Source organism: Cricetulus griseus, chromosome 4, assembly GCF_003668045.3.
Source record: "Cricetulus griseus strain 17A/GY chromosome 4, alternate assembly CriGri-PICRH-1.0, whole genome shotgun sequence".
Taxonomy (NCBI): Eukaryota; Metazoa; Chordata; class Mammalia; order Rodentia; family Cricetidae; genus Cricetulus; species Cricetulus griseus.
The window spans coordinates 153,755,025-153,777,741 of NC_048597.1; the positions used below are offsets into that span (position 1 = coordinate 153,755,025).

General features: G+C 43.7%; 1 protein-coding gene across 1 annotated transcript in view; it reads right to left on the reverse strand.

The window, feature by feature from the left end:
- The window catches only part of Sorl1 (sortilin related receptor 1), a 169,028-nt gene that overhangs the window by 109,136 nt on the left and 37,175 nt on the right, over positions 1–22,717 (reverse strand). Inside the window, exons 6-9 of the mRNA XM_027411875.2 lie at positions 18,170–18,350; positions 5,875–5,976; positions 4,531–4,700; positions 1,261–1,453 (exon numbers count right to left, since the gene is read on the reverse strand). Coding sequence (XP_027267676.1) covers positions 1,261–1,453; positions 4,531–4,700; positions 5,875–5,976; positions 18,170–18,350 — 646 coding nt within the window. The remainder of the gene's footprint in view (positions 1–1,260; positions 1,454–4,530; positions 4,701–5,874; positions 5,977–18,169; positions 18,351–22,717) is intronic.

Below are 22,717 nucleotides of genomic sequence, written 5' to 3' on the forward strand. Positions count from 1 at the left end.
AGGAAGTAAATTCTAAGTCAAGAGTCTAGAAAAGAATTTTCCCAAGGGAAGGAATACAGATAAGAAAACAGAAAGACACCATAACTTATCATGAACAAACAATTCAAAAATCCAAGAGATTAGGTGGGGGTTATCACAGGAGACCAGGGAGCACAAGAACCAACTCATGAGAACACTTAGTGGGACCAAAAAAATGGTTTAAAATGCTTAGCTTTTCAGATAGGCACATAGGCAGGGAACACTATACTCATTCTTCAATGTTCTTCAACACTGCAGGTTTAATATAAAATGGGTATTGTCGTTTTTATAGTAGTTCCAGACCAAAAGAAATATAATACCATCATGTTTTAGAGTTAGGTCTAAACAGTGTGTGTGTGTGTGTGTGTGTGTGTGTGTGTGTGTGTGTGTGTGTGCGCGCTCGCACTACCAAGAGAGCATCAGTTTGAAACAGTTGTATATATAAACTGGAAAAAAATGTCCATCTCATGTTTAAATAGATCACACGTTCTGCTAATGGGATAAATACACCTGCTAGGCATGACACAACTTCTCAAATTTTGGAAACCTATGTGACACTGTCACTCTCATTTTCTGTCCCATCCCGATTTTCCCACTGAGTCTTTCATCAAACTGACTCACAAAACTCCAGCTTCCCAAAGATGTGATGTCCTCAAAAGAAATATGATATGCCCTCATGTTGAATCTGTGAACTAGCTCAAGCTCATTAGTCAAGTAATTAACGTAATGTCTAACAGATGTTGTGTATCATATGCTTCCTTCAAAACTTTTAAATTAAGCTGGCTATGACAGTAATCTAAGTACTTAGGGCGCTAATGTAGAAAGGCTGCAAGTTCAAGACCAACTAGAGCCACATAATAAATTCCAGGCCAGCCTGGGCTACATAGCAAGAGTCCATTTCATAACACAACAAAACGAGATACTGGGCTAAAGGTGTAGTAGACAGTAGCTAAAGACCTGTTTAGCCTGTATGAGGTCCTGAGTTCAATCTCAGAAACACCACAAAGAGAATTCTTCAATATCCCAAGGTGCCCCTGAGTTCAACACAGCCCCTACCATGCCCTGGCGTGGAGCAGGGACCTGAAAGGACAGATGTGCATATGAAAATTTGTTCCCTGTGGTATTAACAGGGTGTTCTATCATCCTGCACGCTTCTGGAAATATTGAATATAGAATAACTACTCCAGACCACAGCTCTCGGCTTTGTATCAAAAAAGCCAAACACGATTAAAGCAACTGTACCTCACAATTGATTTTCTCTCCATATCCCGTGAAGGCTGGGGCCTGAAGAAATTCCCAGGTTCCCCCTTTGTCAAAGGTGATGACCGACCTCATGTTCTCCTCATTCATAGAACCATTCATCAGGGTGGCAATGTAGACTCCTTGTAAGCCTTCCACACGGTGAAAGTCAGCAAAGGGCTCATTTGCAAAATACCTGCAGTCAGAGAAAAAGAAGCAGCCATCACCCGAGACTGGTATTTGCTTGCCATTTTGAATTGTGTGCAGCACAATATTGAACCATCTTAAAGGACACAATACTACAGGAATTAAGTATGTTCACAATGTTGTGCAACGTGAGTTCCAGAACATTTTCATTATTGGCAGGCACTGTCTGTTTTCCTTCGGTTCCCAGGCCTTGGCAACCACAGATTTGCTTTCTGTCTCTATGGATCTGTCTCTATGGATTGCCTGGTCTGGCTATTCTGTATAAATTGAATCATACAATGCCCTTTATATCTTGTTACTTTCACTTACATGTTTACAAGGTTCACCCGTGTAACATGCACCAACCAGGTCTTGAAAGATAAATAAGTAAAAATTGTTTTTAAGGGCCAGGATGCTCAGCCAACCAACAACTTCTAAAAGGGCATTAAGAATGCAAAGATGCCATAAAGCAGTTGACAGAACCGCATTCATTTCTTCACTCTGAATACTGATCCAAATCCTTCCAGAAGCCTGGACAAGTGGGAAGCCTTGAGCCAGACAGGCAAGACACTAGTGACAATGCTGGGACTCACAGTCTAATCTGGCCTGTAGAAATACGAGTATTAAACACGACAGGGCTACCAGTCAGGAGTTCTAGCAGCATCTATTACAGGTTGGCAATACAACAGCACAGACAGCTGGCATGGCTCTACAAAGCCCGAGGCTGCACTTGTGAACAGAAGAATAAGAGTCTCCCCAGTTTTACCTGCTGTGCTAAGAGCCCACTCACCAGAAGGGAGCTTTGCACTAACATGGCATACCCATTCCAAATGTCACATCTGTGAGGAATGGTCACCGTGGTTCATGAGTGGCTTTTAAAACTTGAAGTATGCCCTTTATGTCAGGGGTTCTTAGCTATGGGCTACACAATAAAGCAGAAGACTGGTTATGTCTTCCCCATCCTATGCTATGGATAATGGTTGGGCCACCTCAGACAGGGAGACACACACAGAGACCACTGCTACAGGAAAGGGGGCAATCCATGAGTAGTAATGGGGTGGGAGATGGCTCAGCCGTTAAAGGCTAGGCTCACAACCAACAATAAATAAGTAGTACTAATGAAGCTGCTCTTGGTGGGCAGAATGAGCAAAGTCACCCAAAACATAATGGGATACAGACCAAACCCTCTGTCATGGGATTCCTTGGGTCTCTATTAGGGAGGGAATGGGCTAAAGGGCTCTGGCCTTCTACACTGCTTACCTCCATTCTCTTACCTCTGAAGTCTGCCATCCTGAGGCCCACTGCTTGTTATGCCCAACTGGGGTACCTGGGTTTCTCTCAGACAAGCCCAAGTTCTTTGCCCTACCCATTTTGCTAGGGTTTTAGCATTTAGTTCCTGTCAGCTTTTACCTCAAAATCCCTCTGCTCTAATGCCAATCCTTGCCTCATTTCCCTCTTTGACTTGCACTAGAACAATAGACTTCACGTCAGTATTCTCTTCCAAGAGCCCCTTTTCTTCCATCTTACCATCAGCAGACCATACCAAGGCACTTCTCCCCTTCTTTCCTGGGATCTAGGGCTGAAACTTGCCATCCAGTTCACCAGGCTCCCCCTTCAGCCACACCCCAAGCAAAATCTACATCCTGGCAGACATCTCCATGGACTAAGCCAAGTGCTCCTTCTTAAATTGCCCCAATGGGTCTGCCACATGGTTAGCACATTAGTTCCTACAACAGTCCTACAGTTAGCTATGGCTTTCTATGCAGGTCCTCCAAGCACAACAGATGCCATAGTGATCCCCTATTCAGAGATCTCACACCATTTCTTTAAGGAAATGAGAGCTAGTTCCTCAGCACCAGGCTGCCCTACTCAGTCCAGAGATGTTTATTCTAAACCAGCCTGCCTAGGTCATCTGATAACTCACCCTTATCCTATTTCATCTGGCTGAGACTGAGCCACAAGTGACAACAGGTCACTGAATTGAGCACATCTGAAAACCTGTCTCCCTGAGATAAAATGTGAAAATAAGAAGAAAGCTGAACAGGATGTTGGCCTACCACTCTTAACATGAATCTATTTTCAAGGTCTCAAGCGGGACTCAGAAATCACAGGAGGAAACTGTCACACAGAAAAGGCAGTCTAGATGTGTGGAAAAACCCTGTGGTGACAGAACTGAGGTCACTGCTTCCTTGATAGTCTTCTCCAGGTTGGGCTCCCATTCTGTCTTATCATGAGAAAGTCATCTAATATCTGACAACTGAGAAAGATAAAAAAGTCCTTATCAAGCTGTATGTTATTCACTCCATAGCCATGGGGGGTCTCCAGGTTGGGGGTGGGGGGTGCTAAAGTTGGCAAAAGACCTGAGGGACAATGGCTCATAAATTTTAATTATTAAAACAAGTAAACTCTACTATTCACCCACAAAAGGAAATAAGGTGCTTACATATAGCCCATGGGGGTGAACCTTGAACACATTAGAAGCCAGACACAAAAGGCCATATGCCATTGCATTGATTCCATGTATACCCAATATCCAGAAAAAGTAAGCCAGAGTCCTCAACTGCTCCCAAGGCCCTCAATAAAGGTAGTAATCAAAAAACATCCAAAAGTAGAGGCACAAGACAGTGCTACACTTGTGATTGCCAGATAAAGGGGCAATGACACTGGGGCCTTCGCTATCTCATACTACCTTATAATTACCTCTAAAAGAGGCTGTCAATCAGTCACTTGGAAGCAGGGCCCCTGTGTTCCCTGAAGTGATGGTATCTTCCAACCATTCTTGCCCATTGGCTCAGAGACCACAAAACCCAAGGGAGTGGTTAACAGAGTGCCTGAGGTCCTAAATGTCATGGAGAACAGTAGCACTCAGCCTTGGCTGTGCACAGAAATCCCCTGGGGAACCACCTGAACCATACTCCAGACTGAGTCAATTGCAATCTGGGGACACCAGATGCAGGGATGGGTGTAGGGCACCCTTGGGAAGCACCTCAAGCAAGGCCATATGTGCAACTAATATTGCAAACCACTGAAGTAAGGAGAGGCTGGTGACCTTTGCTAACCCAGGACGGGACACGGTCATCTCCTTACCTCACCAGGGTGTCACTGCCGACCCCTCCTGGGCTATAATACAGCACGTTCTCCAGGGACAAGGAGAATTCCAGCCCCTCTGCTTCTGAGATATATAAGTTAGTACTGTTGTTGCTGTGACTCACACACACGAACACCTGGTCCTCTGAAGCATCGGCGATGTAGTATTCCTTTGGAACCCAAAGTCAGGAAACAAATAGTCAAAAACACAATTATCCTTATGGGTGGGCTTCTCATACACACATGAAAGCAATGACTCCAAGTGTCCCAGTGATGAAAGTGGCTACAAAGGCAGGGGCCAGGGCTGGACCTGAATAAAGAAGCTAAAATGCCTTTCAAGTGTCCATGGCTGGTCTACACTTGCTGGTAAAATACAAGAATGGACCTCCAGGGGCTAGAGAGATGGCTCAGTGGTTAAGAGCATGGCTGCTCTTCCAGAGGACCTGGGTACAATTCCCAGCACCCACAAGGCAGCTCACAACTGTCTGTAACTCGAGTTCAGGAGATCTGACACCCTCACACAGACATACATGCAGGCAAAACACCAATGCATATAAAAGAAAAATAAATCATTAAAATTTTACGAAAGAAGAATGGGCCTCTGACCTCCATAAGTGACCTAGAAACCTCTTTTTGGTAATGATGCTTCACCATTTTCCCCAGCAGACCTTTTATTAGCACAAGGCACAATATAAATTAATACACATTTCATTTCCTCTTCTTTTCCCCAAGGAGACTAAGAGAACCCTTAGAAACAGAAAGAACTGATCGTCACTCCTGTTACATATCCCCCCCGAGCTATAAACCAACTGCTGATGCCAAAGCCTACCAAGGAGACCTCCTCACTGCAGGCACTGAATGCTTTGTCCTAGCTATCTGTGTGCACTGATAGTAAAGACTTTTGAGCACAGACTATGTATGTTTTCTCCACTCTGTCCTCAGTCTTTCTAACCTGTCTGTTTCTACAAAGTAGAATCTGAATGCATCCTCTTTCAGAACCTTAGCCATCTGCAAGCAATATAGCATGTGGTTAATCAGCAAGTGCCATGCACAAGTTTCCCATTGCTTGAGGACTGGCATATGAGGCCACAGTCCGGCACCAACCCCTCTGCCAATTCTACTCCACTTAAAGCAGGAAAAAGGATTCCCATTCAGCTCCACTTCAAACAGTAAAGTGCACAACAGCAGACCAACAGGCCCAGAGTATAACAGGTCTCTTCAGAGGCCTCTCTGGAGGGTGCCCACAGGGAGAATATAAAATGCTCACGCCAGCCAGCAGGACATTCCCATGATGCTTGGAGACAAGCATCCTTCCCCTGCCCCCTTTCAGCAGACTTCACTCACATTAATAGGATGCTTTGTGACAAACTGGGCTGCTCTCATAGGCTTCCGGCCAAAGGAGACCCAGAGCTGGACCGATGATTGCTGCTGGCTGCCCGGAATATGCTGCCAAAGAAGAAGAGAGAAAAATTAACTGTGCCAGATGACAGTCCCTCAAAACATGGGGAAAAGGAAAGTCAGACCCCTCTGATTCCACTGAAAACACAAAGCAGTCTATGACTCGCCCAGAGCTTAGCTGTTTAGTACAGGACACCCAGTCTACACCTCCTACAGACACTCCTACAGACAAGGAGGGACAGTGATATGAAAAGAGAACTTGAACATGGGGAGGGTAGTGGAGGCCACCAATGAATAAAAAGAGCAGTAGAAGGGGAGAAAGTTGTGGAATATAGACAGAGCAGAGCCAGCACAGGTTAGACCAGCCACACGTTATACAAAGCTCACAAAGCTATCCAGTTACAAGGCTTCAACTTGAAAAGACTTGGCAGAATCCTTGGTGGTTCCATGTACCAATCTCTGAATATTTCCCATGGAGTAGGATCTTTTGATAGAATACATACTCTTTGATAGAACAGAACACTCAAAATAATGCTGAATATCCATGTTGCATTGTAGAGATTTTAAACCGTTGCTGAGGTCATGAAAATGTTAAGGTGCCCTATGCATACAAAGATCTTCATGGCTACCAATGAATACATACACCCATGAAAAACATATATTGCATGTTGTATTTTTTCAATGCTTCAAACTCTTTTCCCTAAAATAAGGTATTTCCCAGCAATACCAAAAGCCCAACATTAGCTGAATTTTCAACAGAAGAAATGCAAAGGCCAATAAATATATTAAAAAGTGTTCCATGTTCTTAGCCATCAGGGAAATAAGAACTAAAACTACTTTGAGATTCCATCTCATACCAGTCAAGATGGCTATCATCAAGAAAACGATTGCTGGCAAGTGTGTGGAGAAAGAGCCCGCTTGATTGTAAAAAAGTAAACTTGATAGCCTCCAACAGAAGTCATTGTGGAGGTGCCTCAAAATGCAAACATAAAATCTGATTTGGCCCAGTTAAGCCACTCCTGGATATATGTTCAAATGACTCTGTCAGCATACCACAGCAATACTTGCACAACCAAGTTTAAACCACAATGGCTAAGACATAGAACCAGCCTGGACGCCCATCAGCAAAGGAACAGATAAAGAAAATGTTATACATTTACACAATGGAATTTTATTCAGCCCTATAGAACAATGAAATCATGACATTTGTAGGGAAATACATACAATTAGAAATTAGCCTGACTAAGAAAGATAAATTCCATGTTTTCCTCTCATATGTGCAATCTGGACTACACACCTGTGTGTAGTTATGACAGTAGAAAGAAGATGAGAGAGCTTAAAGTCTGGGGAGGGAAAGATGCTTTAACTTTGAAAATAAAAAAAGAAACTGGAAAAAACTTCCAATAGTTATTTGCAAGGTGGCTTAGGAATATGGGGGAATATATACACATATTATACATACATATATACATACATACATTCATACACACACACACACACACACACACACACCACTCTTACCCATAAATACAAAATCACAGACCACTAGATCAATTTTTCAAGGTCTCAAAAGGTACCCTTTCCCTGCTTCTGAGGGAATTTTTCCTAAACTGAGATAAATTCTGGTTCACCCTAAGGTACTCTGAAAGCATTATTGTATTGTTTTATGACCATCAAGAAAAATATCAGCAATGAAATTAGTAATGACACACTACTGACTGTGCAAGACAGTGTCAGGCTCTCATGATCTTAATAAACCACAGGGTTTTTTGTTAGTTGGTCTTTTTTTTTTTAACTGTTTTTAGTAAGCCCCATGGAAAGATTTAACATTACAAATCAGTGTAAGACAAAATAAAGAGTTCTGCTCCCACTGTCCTTCCCTCTTCCCATGCCACCTTCCGGGGAGTCCACTGGCAGACAGCTCTGTGCACTTGCTCTATCACACACAATACAGTGATGACAAGCCTGCCTTCACCCAACACCTAGCCTCCTTTCCCTCTGAACAACAGGGCCCTGACTAACACCCAGAGGAAAGATCTCCATTGTTTATGTTCTCCTCATCATGCATAGTCACATAGTCAAGTTCTACTTAATGAAATGCAGAGAGAGATATCATGCTGGCTTTGGGGAAAGCTACTCAAAGGCACTAATCAAATGGGACTTCTACCATTTTGGCCATTCTGGCTTTCCTTACTCTTGCCAACTGGTAAAGACTCGGCCAGCGAGGACATGTTAAGAATAGGAATAACTCCCTAGGATGGTGGAATGGAAAGACACAATCATAACCTTAGCCTTAGCTTGCTAGTCTACCTGAGGCAGCATGGGAAAGAGACAAAACGCCCATCTTGGCCTTCACTTTGATTTCTAGTCTGCTATCAGTGGCCCAATTTAATTCCAAACTGATGTGTGCAATCCAGTGTTTTGCACATAAACTGGGTCACAATAGAGAAAAGATTGAGCAACTTCTTCAAAGAGACAGGGCATAAATCTTGCCAACCCACAACTTAGCCTTTCCTCATTGATCATGTATCGCAGACATCTTTCCATTTCATAACTGATGATTGGCACTGAGGTGATTTCCAGAAGCACTCTCTAATACAATGCATGGGTACGTACTATCTCTTTTACAGCTGTACACCACTTGCAGAGCACATTCTAAGATGAGTAAGATTTTTTTTTTAAAGCAGATTTTTTGTTTCCTGAGGCAAGATCTCATGTAGCCCAAGCTGGCCTTGAGCATACTGTAGAGTTGAGGATAGATAGCCTTGAACTCCTGAAACTCCTGCTAGTACCTCTTAAGTGCTGGGCTTACAGGCATGAGCCACCATAAAAAGCTTGCCAAACTTTCATTTTGGATTGATAGCCTGAAAGGCTGTATCCAATACTAGACCCATCAACACATACAACAACTAGGGATTGTTTAAATGCATCCATCTGGATGAATGGTCTAGAATTTGATACTTTATGGAGAGTGTTACTTTTTTAAGTTTTGAGTTTTGAGTTCTGATGATAGCATGATATGGATTTCAGTTTATAGTTGAGCTGATGTCAAAGCAAAAAAGTAATAAACAATCAAGGAGGAACTAAGAAATGACATATTCTTAGCCACAAAGGCCAAAGGATGCTTCAATGAGCTCTTCAACTCTAAATCTCACAGCAGTTTCAGCTAGAGAAAACTGGTAGACAGCAGGAGGCCACCCAAGGTGCCTGGTGACATGAGGACAACAGCTAAGAGGCACCTGAGTTTCAGCTAGAGCAGTCAATGTTACATTTCCCCTGGAACAATGACAAAGCTTCAGTGGAATCATCACTACTTATGGTTCCCAACAGGGAACATCAGTCATAAAACACAGAAACCCAATGTAGTGGCCCTGGCCCCTCCTGCTATGGATGATTCATCTTGTCAATTTGATTACACTAAGAAACACCTAGGGCTGGTGATGGTGGTGCACACCTTTTAATTCCAGCACTCAGGAGGCAGAGGTAGGTGGATCTCTGTTGAGTTTGAGGCCAGCCTGGTCTACAAACCCTGTGTTGAAAAACCAAAAGAAAAAAAGGACCAAAGAAACACTTAGGGATGAGGAAAACACAATCCTGGGTGTGTCTGGGAATATTTCCAGAGAGGTTAACAGAAGAGAAATGACCCTCGGAACACAGGGAGTCACTGTCCCCAGGCTGGCTGGGAACTAGGTATAATAAAAAGTGGGAAAGGAGCAAGATGGCTGTTGTTGGGTTATCTCTGCTTCTGGGCACCAGGAAGTGAGTGCCACGCCTGGCCCCACCCTCCTCACTGTTATGGACTGAAAGCTCTGAAATCCTTGGTCCAAATAAACCTTTCTCTTTGAAATTATTTCCTTCCTTCTAGTATTCTGTCCCAGTAACAACCCTAATCTGATTATTACTTCCTAGCTGCTCAGGGGGCTGAAGCAAGAGAATTATCTTAGCCTAGGAGTTAGAGACCAAACTGGGTGACAGAGCACCCAGTCATTTAAGAAAAAACAATCAACCATAAATAAAGCATAGATAAACTATGACTGGCTGGCTAGCTTTCACAGTACCAGAAGGAGGCTGCTAAGGAAAAGTCAACAACAGTCTCATCCAGCTATGAACTCTGTGAGCTACAAAATGACCAACATGGCAAGAAATGCCTCTACGTGAAATGACAGGATGAATGATATGGAAGAAACCAATAGCCTTCTTTTTGGATTTAAGAGGACTGTACCATAGAGGAAACACTTGCCTGGTACTGTGAATTTGACCAAGAATCCACAGCTGGGAAGCTCATAGGCCACAGGGACAAACCTACTACTATTATTTTGCTAAATGGACATAGTAGCAGACTGTCGTCCAAATATGTCTTTGTACACCCATAGATGAGTGCAGCTCTCAGATTTCCATCAGAGAAGCTTCTTTGTGGAGTAGATGGTGGCCCAGGCAGAACTCATAATTAGTCAAAGTGCAGAGAAAAAGTGCTGGTCATAAATGGGACATCTAGATCAGACCTATCCTTCCAAAGTTCAGGGAACACTTCAGAAGAGGGGCAGTAAGATTATAAGAGCCAGTAGTCAAGGAGGACCTGTGCAAAACAATGTCTTCTCGACACGACAGAACCAAAGAATATGAATGTGCGTAGCTATGACTGCTTGCACAAGACCTGTACAACATCAAGCCAGTCAACATTCCAGCATGAGGGTAGAGGAGCAGCTAGTGGAGCAGCTGTTAATGTGGATGGCTTCTGGGAGAGAGAGTTGGTTTTCTCCAAGAGTGTGTGGTTCCTGGTAGGTCAAACCTGCTCCAGTGGTGGTCCCACACTCTTGAGTAGTAGTACATGGGCAGCACAAATTGGATTCAGTGGATTATAGACTAAAACACAACAAACAAAAATGGACATGATGTTATATGGAGTGTGGAAGTGGAGGGATGGAACCAGGAGTTGGGGGAGGAATGGGAGGGAGACTATGATCAAAATATATTGTATATATGTATAGATTATTAAAAAGAATTAATAAAAATATATAAATAAAAAACTATCCTAGGGGAAACACATTAAATAAAGGGTAGATAAACATCTAATGGGGCCAGAATATGTAAGGGATACTGAAGATTGATGAGGGCAATGCGGAGGTCAGATCAATATGAACCGTTCTTTTGTGTAGATCAGGAAAGGACCACAACAAAGTTTACAAAGTAAATATTAATTGGCAACATTTCCAGAACGACAAGGTAAGGAGTTCTAAAACTCCCCCCATAACAGCAAGAAAAACACTAACACTCTCAAAAACCAACTTTCCCAGGTTTCTGAGAACTACATAAAGTTTGACAAAACTCCAAGTGGCATTTATTGAAATACAACAGCTGGATCTTGGCAAGCATGATGGACTTTGCTGTGTTCTCACACGCCCTACTCTCACCCTCTCTCTCTAACTCTGAAGTAGCCTTGGAAACCCACAACTTCATAGCCATAATAGCTGAGGGGCTACTGGACAGGACAGAACTGTTCACGCTCCCCCACCAAAAAAAATCCTGCCTGGTGGCTCATTTACCTAACACTTGTCCGTACACACACACACACACACACACAGACAGAGAGAGAGAGAGAGAGAGAGAGAGAGAGAGAGAGAGAGAGAGAGAGAGAGAGAGTCCAATAGCCAGTCAGGGTGAGCCTGGGGGAACAGCAATTGACAATTGGCAGGTTAACATCGAGATTGCCAGAGGCAGCAGGGCTAACCAACGCTTAAAAAGAAAACCCAGAAAGAAAATTGGCCTAAGAGGCATTGTTTGAAAAGCTCAGAAAAGATTTCTAGGAATCTTTAAGGCCAAGCACATAAGAGCTGTGAGTGTGCTCTAGGAAGAATAAAACAGACTCTGGCCTACCTCCAGCTAACCTGAAGGGCTCCATAGAAGGCAGAAGCGTGGGGCGGGGCGACTCTGCAACCCACAGGCAGGGAACAACAGGAAGTTTTACCCAAACACACCCCAGCCCAGAGACCATTAGGAAAGCAGAGTCGCCTCCTCAAAGCACCCAAGGAAATTTCTAAAAATCACTGCTGTCTGCTAAACTAAACCACAGACAATTCGACATATGTACAATAAAGAACAGTCTTTTCAGAAACAGCACATGAAACTCGCTGAATAAACAGCAACAACAAAGAAGAGCAACATAGACCCAGGGGGTATGTATCAAGAGCTACTGTATCACAGTAACTGTGTGATTTTCAACAAAAAAATATCCTGGTAAGCTTTAACTGACAACTTGACATAGTCTAGAGTCCTCTGAAAACCAGGTTTGAGGAATTGCCTCAATCTCCTGGCCTGTGAGCATGTCTATGGGGAACTGTCCAGACTGTTAATTGATACAGAAGGGCCCAGCCCACTATGGGTGGCAACATTCCCTGGGCTGTATAAGAAAAGCTAAGTGCAAGTCTATGAGCAATACACTGGCAACCAGTGTTCTTCAGTTGTAGCACGATAAATAAAAGACCCAGAGATAGATACTGGGGTTCAAGCTTCAAGCTGAAAATCAGAAAAGCAAAGCAGCTTACCTTATCTCAGACTGCAATCCCAGACTTCACTGCTCCTCAGATTCACTCTGACTATTATGCTGTCCTCAGCGTGGCTACAGAATCCTAAAACTGAGCCTGTTGAAGTCCCTGCTCCTATCTTTTATACCTCTCTAGTGCTGGGGTCAAAGGTGTGAGCTCTGTTTCTCTTTTAGACTGATTCAATCTCGTGTAGCCCTGGGTGGCCTTGAACTCAGAGAGATTCATCTGCCTTTGTCTCCCGAGTCCTGGGATTAAAGGTGTGTGCCACCACTGCCTGATTTGACTTTGCTTTCTGAATCCTCATGCAAGCTTTAATAAATCATAAGTAATATATCACCACATTCAGTCAAAACTCAAGTAGATGACTTGCAAAGCCTGTAGGAAGCCCTGGCTTCCATCCTTAGCATATGGACCTGCATTCATGTATCCCATATGAGTTACTTTTCTGTTGCTGTGATAAAATACCATGACTAAAGCAGGATAAGAGTCTGCCATGGCATGGAGGCATGGCAGCAAGCAGCAGGCAGGAGGCCTGCGGAAGCAGGAAGCTGAGAGTGCATATCCTTAACAGCAAGCACGAAGCAGAGACAGCAAACTGGAAGTGGCAAAGGGCTTGTCCTCTCAAAGCCTACTCCCCAGTGATTTACTTCCTCCAGCAGGCTGTGCCACCTAAATAATGGTAACAACTGGGATCAAGTGTTCGGAAGCCTGAGACTATGGGAGGGGGCACTTCTCATTCAAACCAGCATACACCTCCACACATGTATACCAACTCAAAAGAAAATTGCATTTCAGGCATTTACAGTAGGTCTTAACTGACAGACATGAGGCAGCAGTCATTTCTTAAAATGACTATATCAATTGTAGGCACTAAGATAATTGGAAGACCAATGGTCAGGTACATTGTCTGCCGTGCCCAAGACCCTGGGTTCAATCCCTAATAGCACAAAAATGGGGAAGAAGAAGAAGAAGAAGAAGAAGAAGAAGAAGAAGAAGAAGAAGAAGAAGAAGAAGAAGAAGAAGAAGAAGGAAAGAAATAGCAGCAGCAAATATAACAAATGAATAGTAGACATATTAGATTTCATCAACATTAAGATTATCTTTTGCTAACAAGGACATAAATAAGGAAGCAAAAAGACAACCCTGCAGAATGGCGGAAAGAGTCTGCAACTTATATATCTTGTTTTTTTTTTATTGTTTTTTTTTCCAAGACAGGGTTTCTCTGTGTAGCTTTGGAGCCTATGCTGGCACTCGCTCTGGAGACCTGGCTGGCCTCGAACTCACAGAGATCTGCCTGCCTCTGCCTCCCGAGTGCTGGGATTAAAGGCGCGCACTACCAATGCCTGGCCACAACTTATCTATCTTATATAGAAGCTCTACACGGAATAAACAAATTCAAGAGCAGCAAGATAACTCAGTGTTAAAATGCCTGCATGCTTGTCACATGCACACAGGTGCCCTGCCCACACAGGCCAGAAGAAAGCATCAGATAACCTAAGAGCTGGAGTTAGATATAGTTATGACCCATCTCTTGCAGTTGCTGGGAACTGAAGTTCTATGGAAGAAGAGCTGCAAACACTCTTAACTGCTGAGCCCTCTTCTCCATGCCCTTTCTTAAAACTCTTGAAATTCACTTTGATCCTCAGGGGGCTGGGGTGCGTTTGAGCCCTACAATGTGTAGTAGTAACATCTGCTCCTGGGCAATGATGCTGCAGATGCTGCTAAGAGAAGGTGATGGCCTGGCAAAGCTTATCTAGAATCACAGATGCAAGCCGAACCACTGGCCTTGGAACCCAGAGACCTGTCCACACACAGGAGGCAAAGTGTGAATACCATTGACTAGGCAGCACCCTCTCACAAGGCTCTTGGGTAGAGAGAGGCTCAATACAGCAATATTAACTGTACTAGTTAGACTTTATCTCACTGTGGCAAATACTGAGATAAACCAACTAAAGGAAGAAATGACTAATTTTGGCTCACAGTTTTAGAGGTCCAGTCTACAGTGGCAGGAAAGACATGGCAGAGAAGAGCAAGTCAGTCCCTGGAGGACAAAAAAGACAAAGAAGATAACAAACTTTCTGTTTCTTCCTCTTTTATTCCCTCCAGGTCCCCAGATTACAGGTAGGATAGTGACTGACCCCTACTTTTTCTGGGTATCTTTTCCCCCAACTAATCCTCTGTGAATACAGAAGTGTGCTTCACTAACCTCCTGTACTTCTCAATGCAAAATCAACATGGCAAGACTAACCATCATACATTCTTGCAAAATTTAAAAATGGACTCATGTGTGCTGTTTTTAGTTATGTAGGTCTACGGCAGCCCATGTTCAACTCTACTTCATACTGCTATTGGGTGTCAGTGACCATCAAAGCAGACATGTCCCCAGGAGTTACAGAAACTCCACGGATGCACTAGAGAACAGCTGTGTCTATTGTTAAGACTGGAGTGGAACACAGACAGCTCTCGATATTGTCCTTTAATGCTAGAGCATGAGATCCAGGAATTACAGACTAAGAGAAGGAACAGCAGCCATCTACCTCAGGCCCCACTCAGGTGAAAACAAGGACAAGCCAGGGCATCACCAGTAAGTGTAAGAATCGAGAAATTAAAGACACAAATTAATTCCAAGCCAAGGACTTCAAACAGAAAGCGCCCACAGCCACTGGGGAACCAGAGATAAGGTTTCAGATGCAAAAGAACTCGGGGTTATCTGATTTGGGTCACAAAGCATCAATGCTGGTGCCTGTTTTCTATTACCCTACTCATGTCCAAGGCAAGTGGAGCTGGGCATGTTCTTGAACTACTCTGAAAGCCTGTGTGTGTGTGTGTGCACACATGTGTATGTGTGTACATATGTGTGTTCATGGGTATGTAGAAGAAAAAGCCAGGCAAAGCAAGAAAGGGATGATCTAGGGGTCAATGCAAGAAGAACAAAAGGCAGCCACAATTCAGTGGTTTAAAAGACATTTGTGGGGGTGGGAAAGATGACTCTGAGGTTAAGAGCATGTACTGTTCTTTCAGAGAACATGAGTGCTCGATGCCAGCACTCATGGCGAGCAGCATTTCACTCCTACCAATAACTCCAGCTCAAGGGGCTCTAACAGCTCTGGCCTCCACAGGAACCTGCACTCACGTGCACATTCCCACACACAGACACACGTAAATTAAAAATGTAAAACAACCTTTCTAAAAAAAGTTAATTGATGTGTATTAATATTTTGCCTGCATGTATGTCTGTATGAGGATGCTATGGTTCCCTGGAACTGGAGTTACAGACAGATATGAGCTGCCACGAGGATGCTGGGACTTGAACCAGGGTCCTCTGGAAAAGCAGCCAGTGTTCTTAACCACTGAGCCATCTCTGCAGCCCTAAAACAACTTTTAAAAATAAAACATTTTGTGGGCCAGTGAGATAACTCAGGAGTAAAGGTGCTTTTGGTCAAGGCTGATGAATGAAGCTCAAACCCCAGGACCCAAATGGTGGAAGGAGAAAACTAAAGTCCACAAGTTGTCCCTGCTTATATATGAGTCTGCCTGCTATGTCACTTCCTGCCTGTATCACAAGGCTTCTTTTTACTACATTTTCCAGAATACACACACACACACACACACACACACTAAATAAGTAAATAAATATAATGCCATTTTTAATAAGATCAGAAAACATGGCCAGGTGGTGGTAGTACACACTTTTAATCCCAGCACTCAGGAGGCAGAGGCAGGTAGATTTCTGGAAGTTCGAGGCCAGTCTGGTCTACAGAGTGAGTTCCAGGACAGGCTCCAAAGCTATACAGAGAAACCATATCTTGAAAAATATACAAAAGAAAGAAAGAGAGACAGACAGACAGACAGACAGACAGACAGACAGACAGACAGAAAGAAAGAAAGAAAGGAAGGAAGATGGAAAGAAAGAAAGAAAGAAAGAAAGAAAGAAAGAAAGAAAGAAAGAAAGAAAGAAAGAAGCCAAGCATGATGGGGAATGTCCTTCTGTGTATGTTTATCTTATTGATTGTTGAATAAAGCACTGTTTGGCCAATGAGGCAGCAAGTTAGGTGGGACTAGGAGTTGAGAAGGATTCTGGGAAATGTAGTAAAAAGAAGTCTTGTGATACAGGCAGGAAGTGACATAGCAGGCAGACTCATTTATAAGCAGGGACAAACAGGAAGTCGCTCTCTTGCTCTTGGTCTTCCTCCTGCTCTTTCTTCTCTTTGGAGCCGCCATGTGATCCCAGCAAGAGAAGATGCCTGCAGCTGGCATTCGATAAGATAAGTATTTATGGTTGATACTTAAGACTGAACTAGCAAGTAAGAAATCCTAGTCAATTGGCCAGAAGCATTATAAACTAATATAAGACTCTGTGTGGCGGTGGGGCTCGGGCGGATGGAGTAAAGACTTATTGTTACAAAAACACATTTTTGCAAGGTCCTAAATGAAAAATGTCTATAGCTTTTAGCCACCTGTACCCTTCCTCCAACCTTCCTCCTTGCTTTCCCTGCTGGCAAGTACCCTAGAAGTCTATCAAGGAGGTTGGCCTGCTTCTGCCCCGTCTGTACCAACTGCAGAAATAAATGAGAACCTGGAGAAGAACACTGTATCTGGCTTCAGTCCCTAACTTTGCAGTGACAGAAAGCAGGACAGACTCCCAGGTACCAGAGACTTTTCACAGACAGTGAGCAAAGCTGCAGTTCCCGGGAGCAGGGATCCAAGATGCTCTTGCCAGAGCCCACTTTGTCCCTTTGAACAGGGTCACAGAGTCCTGTTAAGTAATCCACTCTGGTTTGAAATGAGCAAGCATTTCAGCATCTGGCTCTTGCACATCAAACCAAGGGGAAGGACATCCTCAAGGCTCAGCATTAAGCAACCTACTGACAGCTGGAAGCTTAATTACTGCTTGTCTTTGAGTATTAACTCCCACTAGCCAATGACCACACATCCTATTAGCCATGTAAATGAAAGTGCCCAAAAATCTCAAAGAGATGAGTCTAAATTGAAAAGAAACCAACCAGGCAGTGGGATTGAAAGAAAAATATTTCCCAAGTACTGTGGTTCCCATCCATATTCTTTTTGTTGAGATTACAAGGAAATGTGCTTTTAGGAGCTAAGGAGATGGTTCAGTTGGTAAAAACACTTGCTGAGCAAGCATGAGGACCTAAGTTCAATCCCCAGTACCCATTGTGGGATGAAGAACTAGACACAGCAGCTCTGGGGAAGCTGCAACATAAGGTTCCCTGGAGCTCACTGGCCAGCAAGCCTAGCTGAATGGATAAACTACAGGCTTGGCCTGTCTCAAAAAGTAAGACTGGAGAGCGAGAGAAAAACACCTAAGGTCAGCTTATGGCCTACACACACACACACACCACACCACACCTGCACACACACACACACACACACACACACACACACACACACACACACACATATTAACATACATATAAACACATACATCAAAAAAGAAATTTGTCTTTGTCTGGAATGCTTGGTTACCGGGAGACAAGCAGAGTCCTAGATATTCTGACACATTGATTGCCTGTTCTGAATTTCTCTGCTCTGATCTGGCACCTTCCATGCCCTTCGGGATCCTTCAGCCAAGTTACCCCAAGTACATGACCCAGTTGATGTCATACAAACTCACCCAGGTGGATGCCAGACCCAGCAAAGGAACTGTTGGAGCAGCGTACTGCTGAGCATCCTCAACTTACCACCACCTTTGTTGCAAACATGTACTTGTCCCGAAGCTGAAAGTCCCTCACTTCCTCCAGGATCACTTCCTGATTCTCCCGGGACTGGAAGAAGTCTGTACTGCGAAACACTGTAGAGAACCCGAAGGGTTCGTGCCGCTCAATGTAGATAGTATTTGGCTGGTCATAGGGGTCGATTCCCCTGAAAGGAAGAAGCAACTGTTATCATTTCTTATTTTATCATTAGAGGCACAGACGTTTCACTGTGTGGACAATTGCCTAGGATCTAAGACCCCATGGTGCCAGTTACAGATGGCACTCTGCCTCAACCATGTGCCCTTGCTTGTTCCTTAGCTAGGGACAGAAGTTGGGGAACTGCCACTTGCAAAGTTTTTACTCTGCTATGGCTGTTTCCAAAGCATCCTGGGATTAGCTCAAGGCCATCTCCGGCCCTACTTTCAAAGAGCAGAAAAAGCAAAAGGCAGGGTGGCTCTGAATGAAATGAGCGAGACTGGAGGTGCTCGAAAGTTCCTGGCCCTAAGCTCAGAAGTTCAGAGGGGAGGCATTTTTCCTAGGTAGCCTAAAAACTACAGCAGTAGGCAGGGCACATTAGGACTCTCTGAGCCAAGTGGTCTGTCCCTCAGATCTTTCCCTCCCTTTCCTGCTGACATCACTAACCCATGCCATCTGGACCCATCCTGCCAGTACATTTCATCCCCCAGGAGGCACCTGCTTTGTCGATATACGAGGTATCTCCAGAGAGGGCAGGCATGCTTGTCTCTATGCTTCTGTGAACATCTCTGTGTAGAGGTGCCTTCTGTACCAACTCCAGTACTTACACCTAAACCCTACTTCCTCCAAGATCAAGTTCAAATCACTGTCCTCCAAGTGCTACTCTTTCTTCTCCCAATGTTCGCCACACATCTCTGTAACACTCTTTATCAACACTTCTACAGGAGCTTTAACTCAAGGTATGAAAATATTGGGTGAATTTTGGAGTCGGTCTCGTGACAATATAATGGTGCCTCTTATCCACTGCATTACATGTCTTTGTGCAATCTTCCTGGACCCGTCACACTGGCCTGGGGAACCTGGGATAATAGAATCCCTGGCTGAAGAGATGCTCACTGCATTGGATGCATGGACCACAACTATAGATACTAACCCCAACTGCCAATTCAGGCTAAGATCAGACTACACTGGAGAAGGTCTGAGTCACCCATATGCTGGGAAGACCACCGATCTGCTCAAGCTTCCCGACACTCAAAGAAATAAACACCAAGGCTGATTAACCAGCAAATGAAGAATTAATTAGGAAGTCAAGAAAAGAACCCCACTGTAGCCATGCAGAGATGACTCAGGCATGGAGCCGAGGGTGTCATTTATGTGGCTGCCTGTACACAGTTCTACATGCCCTGTGGCATTTAGCATAAAGAGAGTGAAGATCATTTCTAATTCCTCCTAAGACAGATGGCCAAGGCCATGTTCATCAAAGAAAACATATTCTTTTCAAAGGAAGAAATAGAACTGGGGAGATGGTCCAGTCAGTAAAGCTGGTGCAATACAAGCACGAGAACCTAAAGCCGCCTTGGTCACATGAGAAGCGGGGGTGTGGTGTCTTACGATCCCAAAGATGGAAAGGTGGAGAAGACGTCCAGCCAGTAAGCCCCAAGTTCAAGGAAAGACCTTATCTCCAAAACACATGCATGTGAACATACACAGGAAGGAGACAAGAAATAGAAAAGGGAGAGTCTCATTTCACACTGGGGGAAGACTTGATGTCGACCCTACAATCTGGACTCTGAGCAGAGTGGTGGAGAAGCCAGCAGCCTGGGCCCGGCGTGGGAGAAATCCATTCTTCCTGATCAGATGCTCGTGTGGGGGCGGCTGGTGACATGTTCTCTTCTCCACAATTAGAAGTACTGATTAAAGTACTTCCTCTAGCCTAGAGGATATGCAAATGAAAAGGAGGCTGCTGGGTATTTTTAAAAGGCAGAGAGGAAGAAACCCTGCTTGACATATTTTGAGATGAGCTTATTTCTATTATCCCTTTCTCCAGCCAAAAGAGGAAACCAGGGTCATACCTCTCATCCCAACCCTCCTCCCTCATCCATATTTGCACCTCCTAACCCTGGGATTGACTCCATCTACAGACTCCTGTACTCTGGCATCTCCTTGCCTTGCAGCTTCTCTCCAGCTCTTCTCATTCTGTCTTCAATGGAGAAACTGTATCCATTGGCTATTTGTAAGCATAGTCACCCACTAGGCCCTACCTGCCTCACCCACTGGGAAGCTATGTGGGGCACCCTTAAATGTCCCCCACCCTCTTACAGGTCTTTTCCTGCCCTGCTTTGCCAGTCTCTAGCTCTGGACATGTATTTTCTAGCTTTCTATGCCCTGGCCCCTGCCTCCCCTGCCTGATGTTCCCAGGCTGACAGGCATTGTGGATCAAGACCGTGTTACTCTCAGAAAGATCAGATTGCACTCTTACTTACTATGGAGGGAAATTTAGGGAGAAATCCCCCAAGAAGCCTGAAATCCCAATTCTAGACATCTAAGCATCTGAAATAAAGTGGACCAACCTCTCCAACTGTGTGCCTGCAGAAGTCACAGAACAAATTTCTAAGCTAAAAACCCCTTCATTTAGCAGCCCCGCTGGCTCAGCTTCTCAATATGCTGTTCATTAAGGTGGTAAAAGGTCAATTTGGGAGCTGGAGGGATGGTTCAATGGTTAAGAATGCTGGCTGATCTTAGAGAGGACTATCTACACGGTAGCTCACAAACATCTGTAAATCCAGTAATGCTTTCTTATGACCTCTGTATGCAACAGGCACACTTGTGATGCATAATTACACATGCAGGTAAAACACCCATACATACAAAGTAAAATAAATCTAAAAGAATCAATTCGTCATCATAAGGCAAAGGAAAGTTATGATGGTACTCCCTGGATGGAGGCTGTTCTTACTCGATAGTATGGTTACAATTTTCCTAAGACACCCACAGCCTCTGCCCAAGGAAAATAATCAAAGGATCAGAATAACTGCTTGTTATGAAAGGGAAGTCAATGTGATTTAAAAGATGTTTAGCTGTAGGGCCGCTTATCCCCCCTTTTCCTTCTTCTTCAGCATCCTTTGTTACTAAGGAATTAATATCAACTCAAAAAAAATTCACACGCAGTATTTACATCCTATTGGTCTACTATATTTAATGTAGATGAAATTAAACATAAAACTCAAAAGAAAAATAATAACTGGCAAACAAATATACACACACAACCTGTCTTATGTCACACAGAAAGAACCTAATCTCAACTATATAAAGAGTTCCCAGAAATCAATAAGAAAATTAACAATCAGAAAAAGAACAAGGGAAGCCACAATCCCAGCACTCAGGGAGACAGAGGCAAGTGGATCTCTGTGAGTTCAAGACCAACCTGGTCTACAAGAGCTAGTTCCAGGACAGCCTCCTGTCTCAACCGCCCCCCCCAGAAAAAAAAAAAGAAAAAAAAGAAAAAAAAAAGAAAGAAAGAAAAAGTGCAAGGGGCATTAGCAGACATGTCCCCAAAAAGGAGCAACTTTTTTTTTTTGGACAGGGTTTCTCTGTATAGTCATAGCTGTCCTCGAACTTGCTAAGAAGAGCATTTTTTAAATCATGCTTGACTAGGAGATCCAGGTCATTGCCAAATACATAGATAGTTCCAGGCCATCCATGGTTACATGAGTCCTATCTTAAAAAAAAAAAAAAAGTTCTTGAGTAAAGACATTCAAATTCATTCATAATGAGAAAATGCAAATTAAAGCTAAATGAGACAATGTGCCCTTAGCTGTAGAGAAAGACACTATTCTATGCTACTGAGATGAAAGTAAATTTGACAATGTCCATGGAACGTTTGGCAATGTCTACCCAAGTCACAATTTCCCTGGGGACTCAGCAGTGTGCAAGACTAATAAAATCGCCTCCCTTTGATGCTCTCATCCTACTGAAGACAAACAGTTAATGTGGCAAACAACTGTGTGCTCCAAGGTAATAAGGGATTACATACAAAAAGAATAGCACATAGCTGAACAAACAGAGTAATCGTCATTTTAAGTAGAATCTCTAGAAGGCTCCCCACAGAAAAATGGCTATTACTTAAAAGACAATAGACAGGAGTGCTGGGAGGGTGTGGAGAAAGGGGGATTACATATGTGGCACACTGTGTGAAACAAGACGGGTGAGGATCCTAAGGAAGTTAAAAATAGAACTACCATATGACTGAGCATCTCTTTCCTGGATATAAACCCCAAAGGAAATGAAATCACTGCCTCTGAGATCTGTGCTCCCATGTTTACTGTGGCACGATTCACAAGAGCCGAGACACCTAGGTAGGTGTTCACTGACAGAAAAATAAATGCATAAAGAGACTGTGGTGTACAGATATAGTGGAATATTAGTCAACCTTTAAAATGGGAGCCATGGTATGACAGGGAGAGACCTAGAAGACTATATTAAGTCAAATGGGCCAGACACACAAAAAAAGCATATGTTCTCACTTCATCGAGATTTTTTTTAAAAAATCAAATGGTG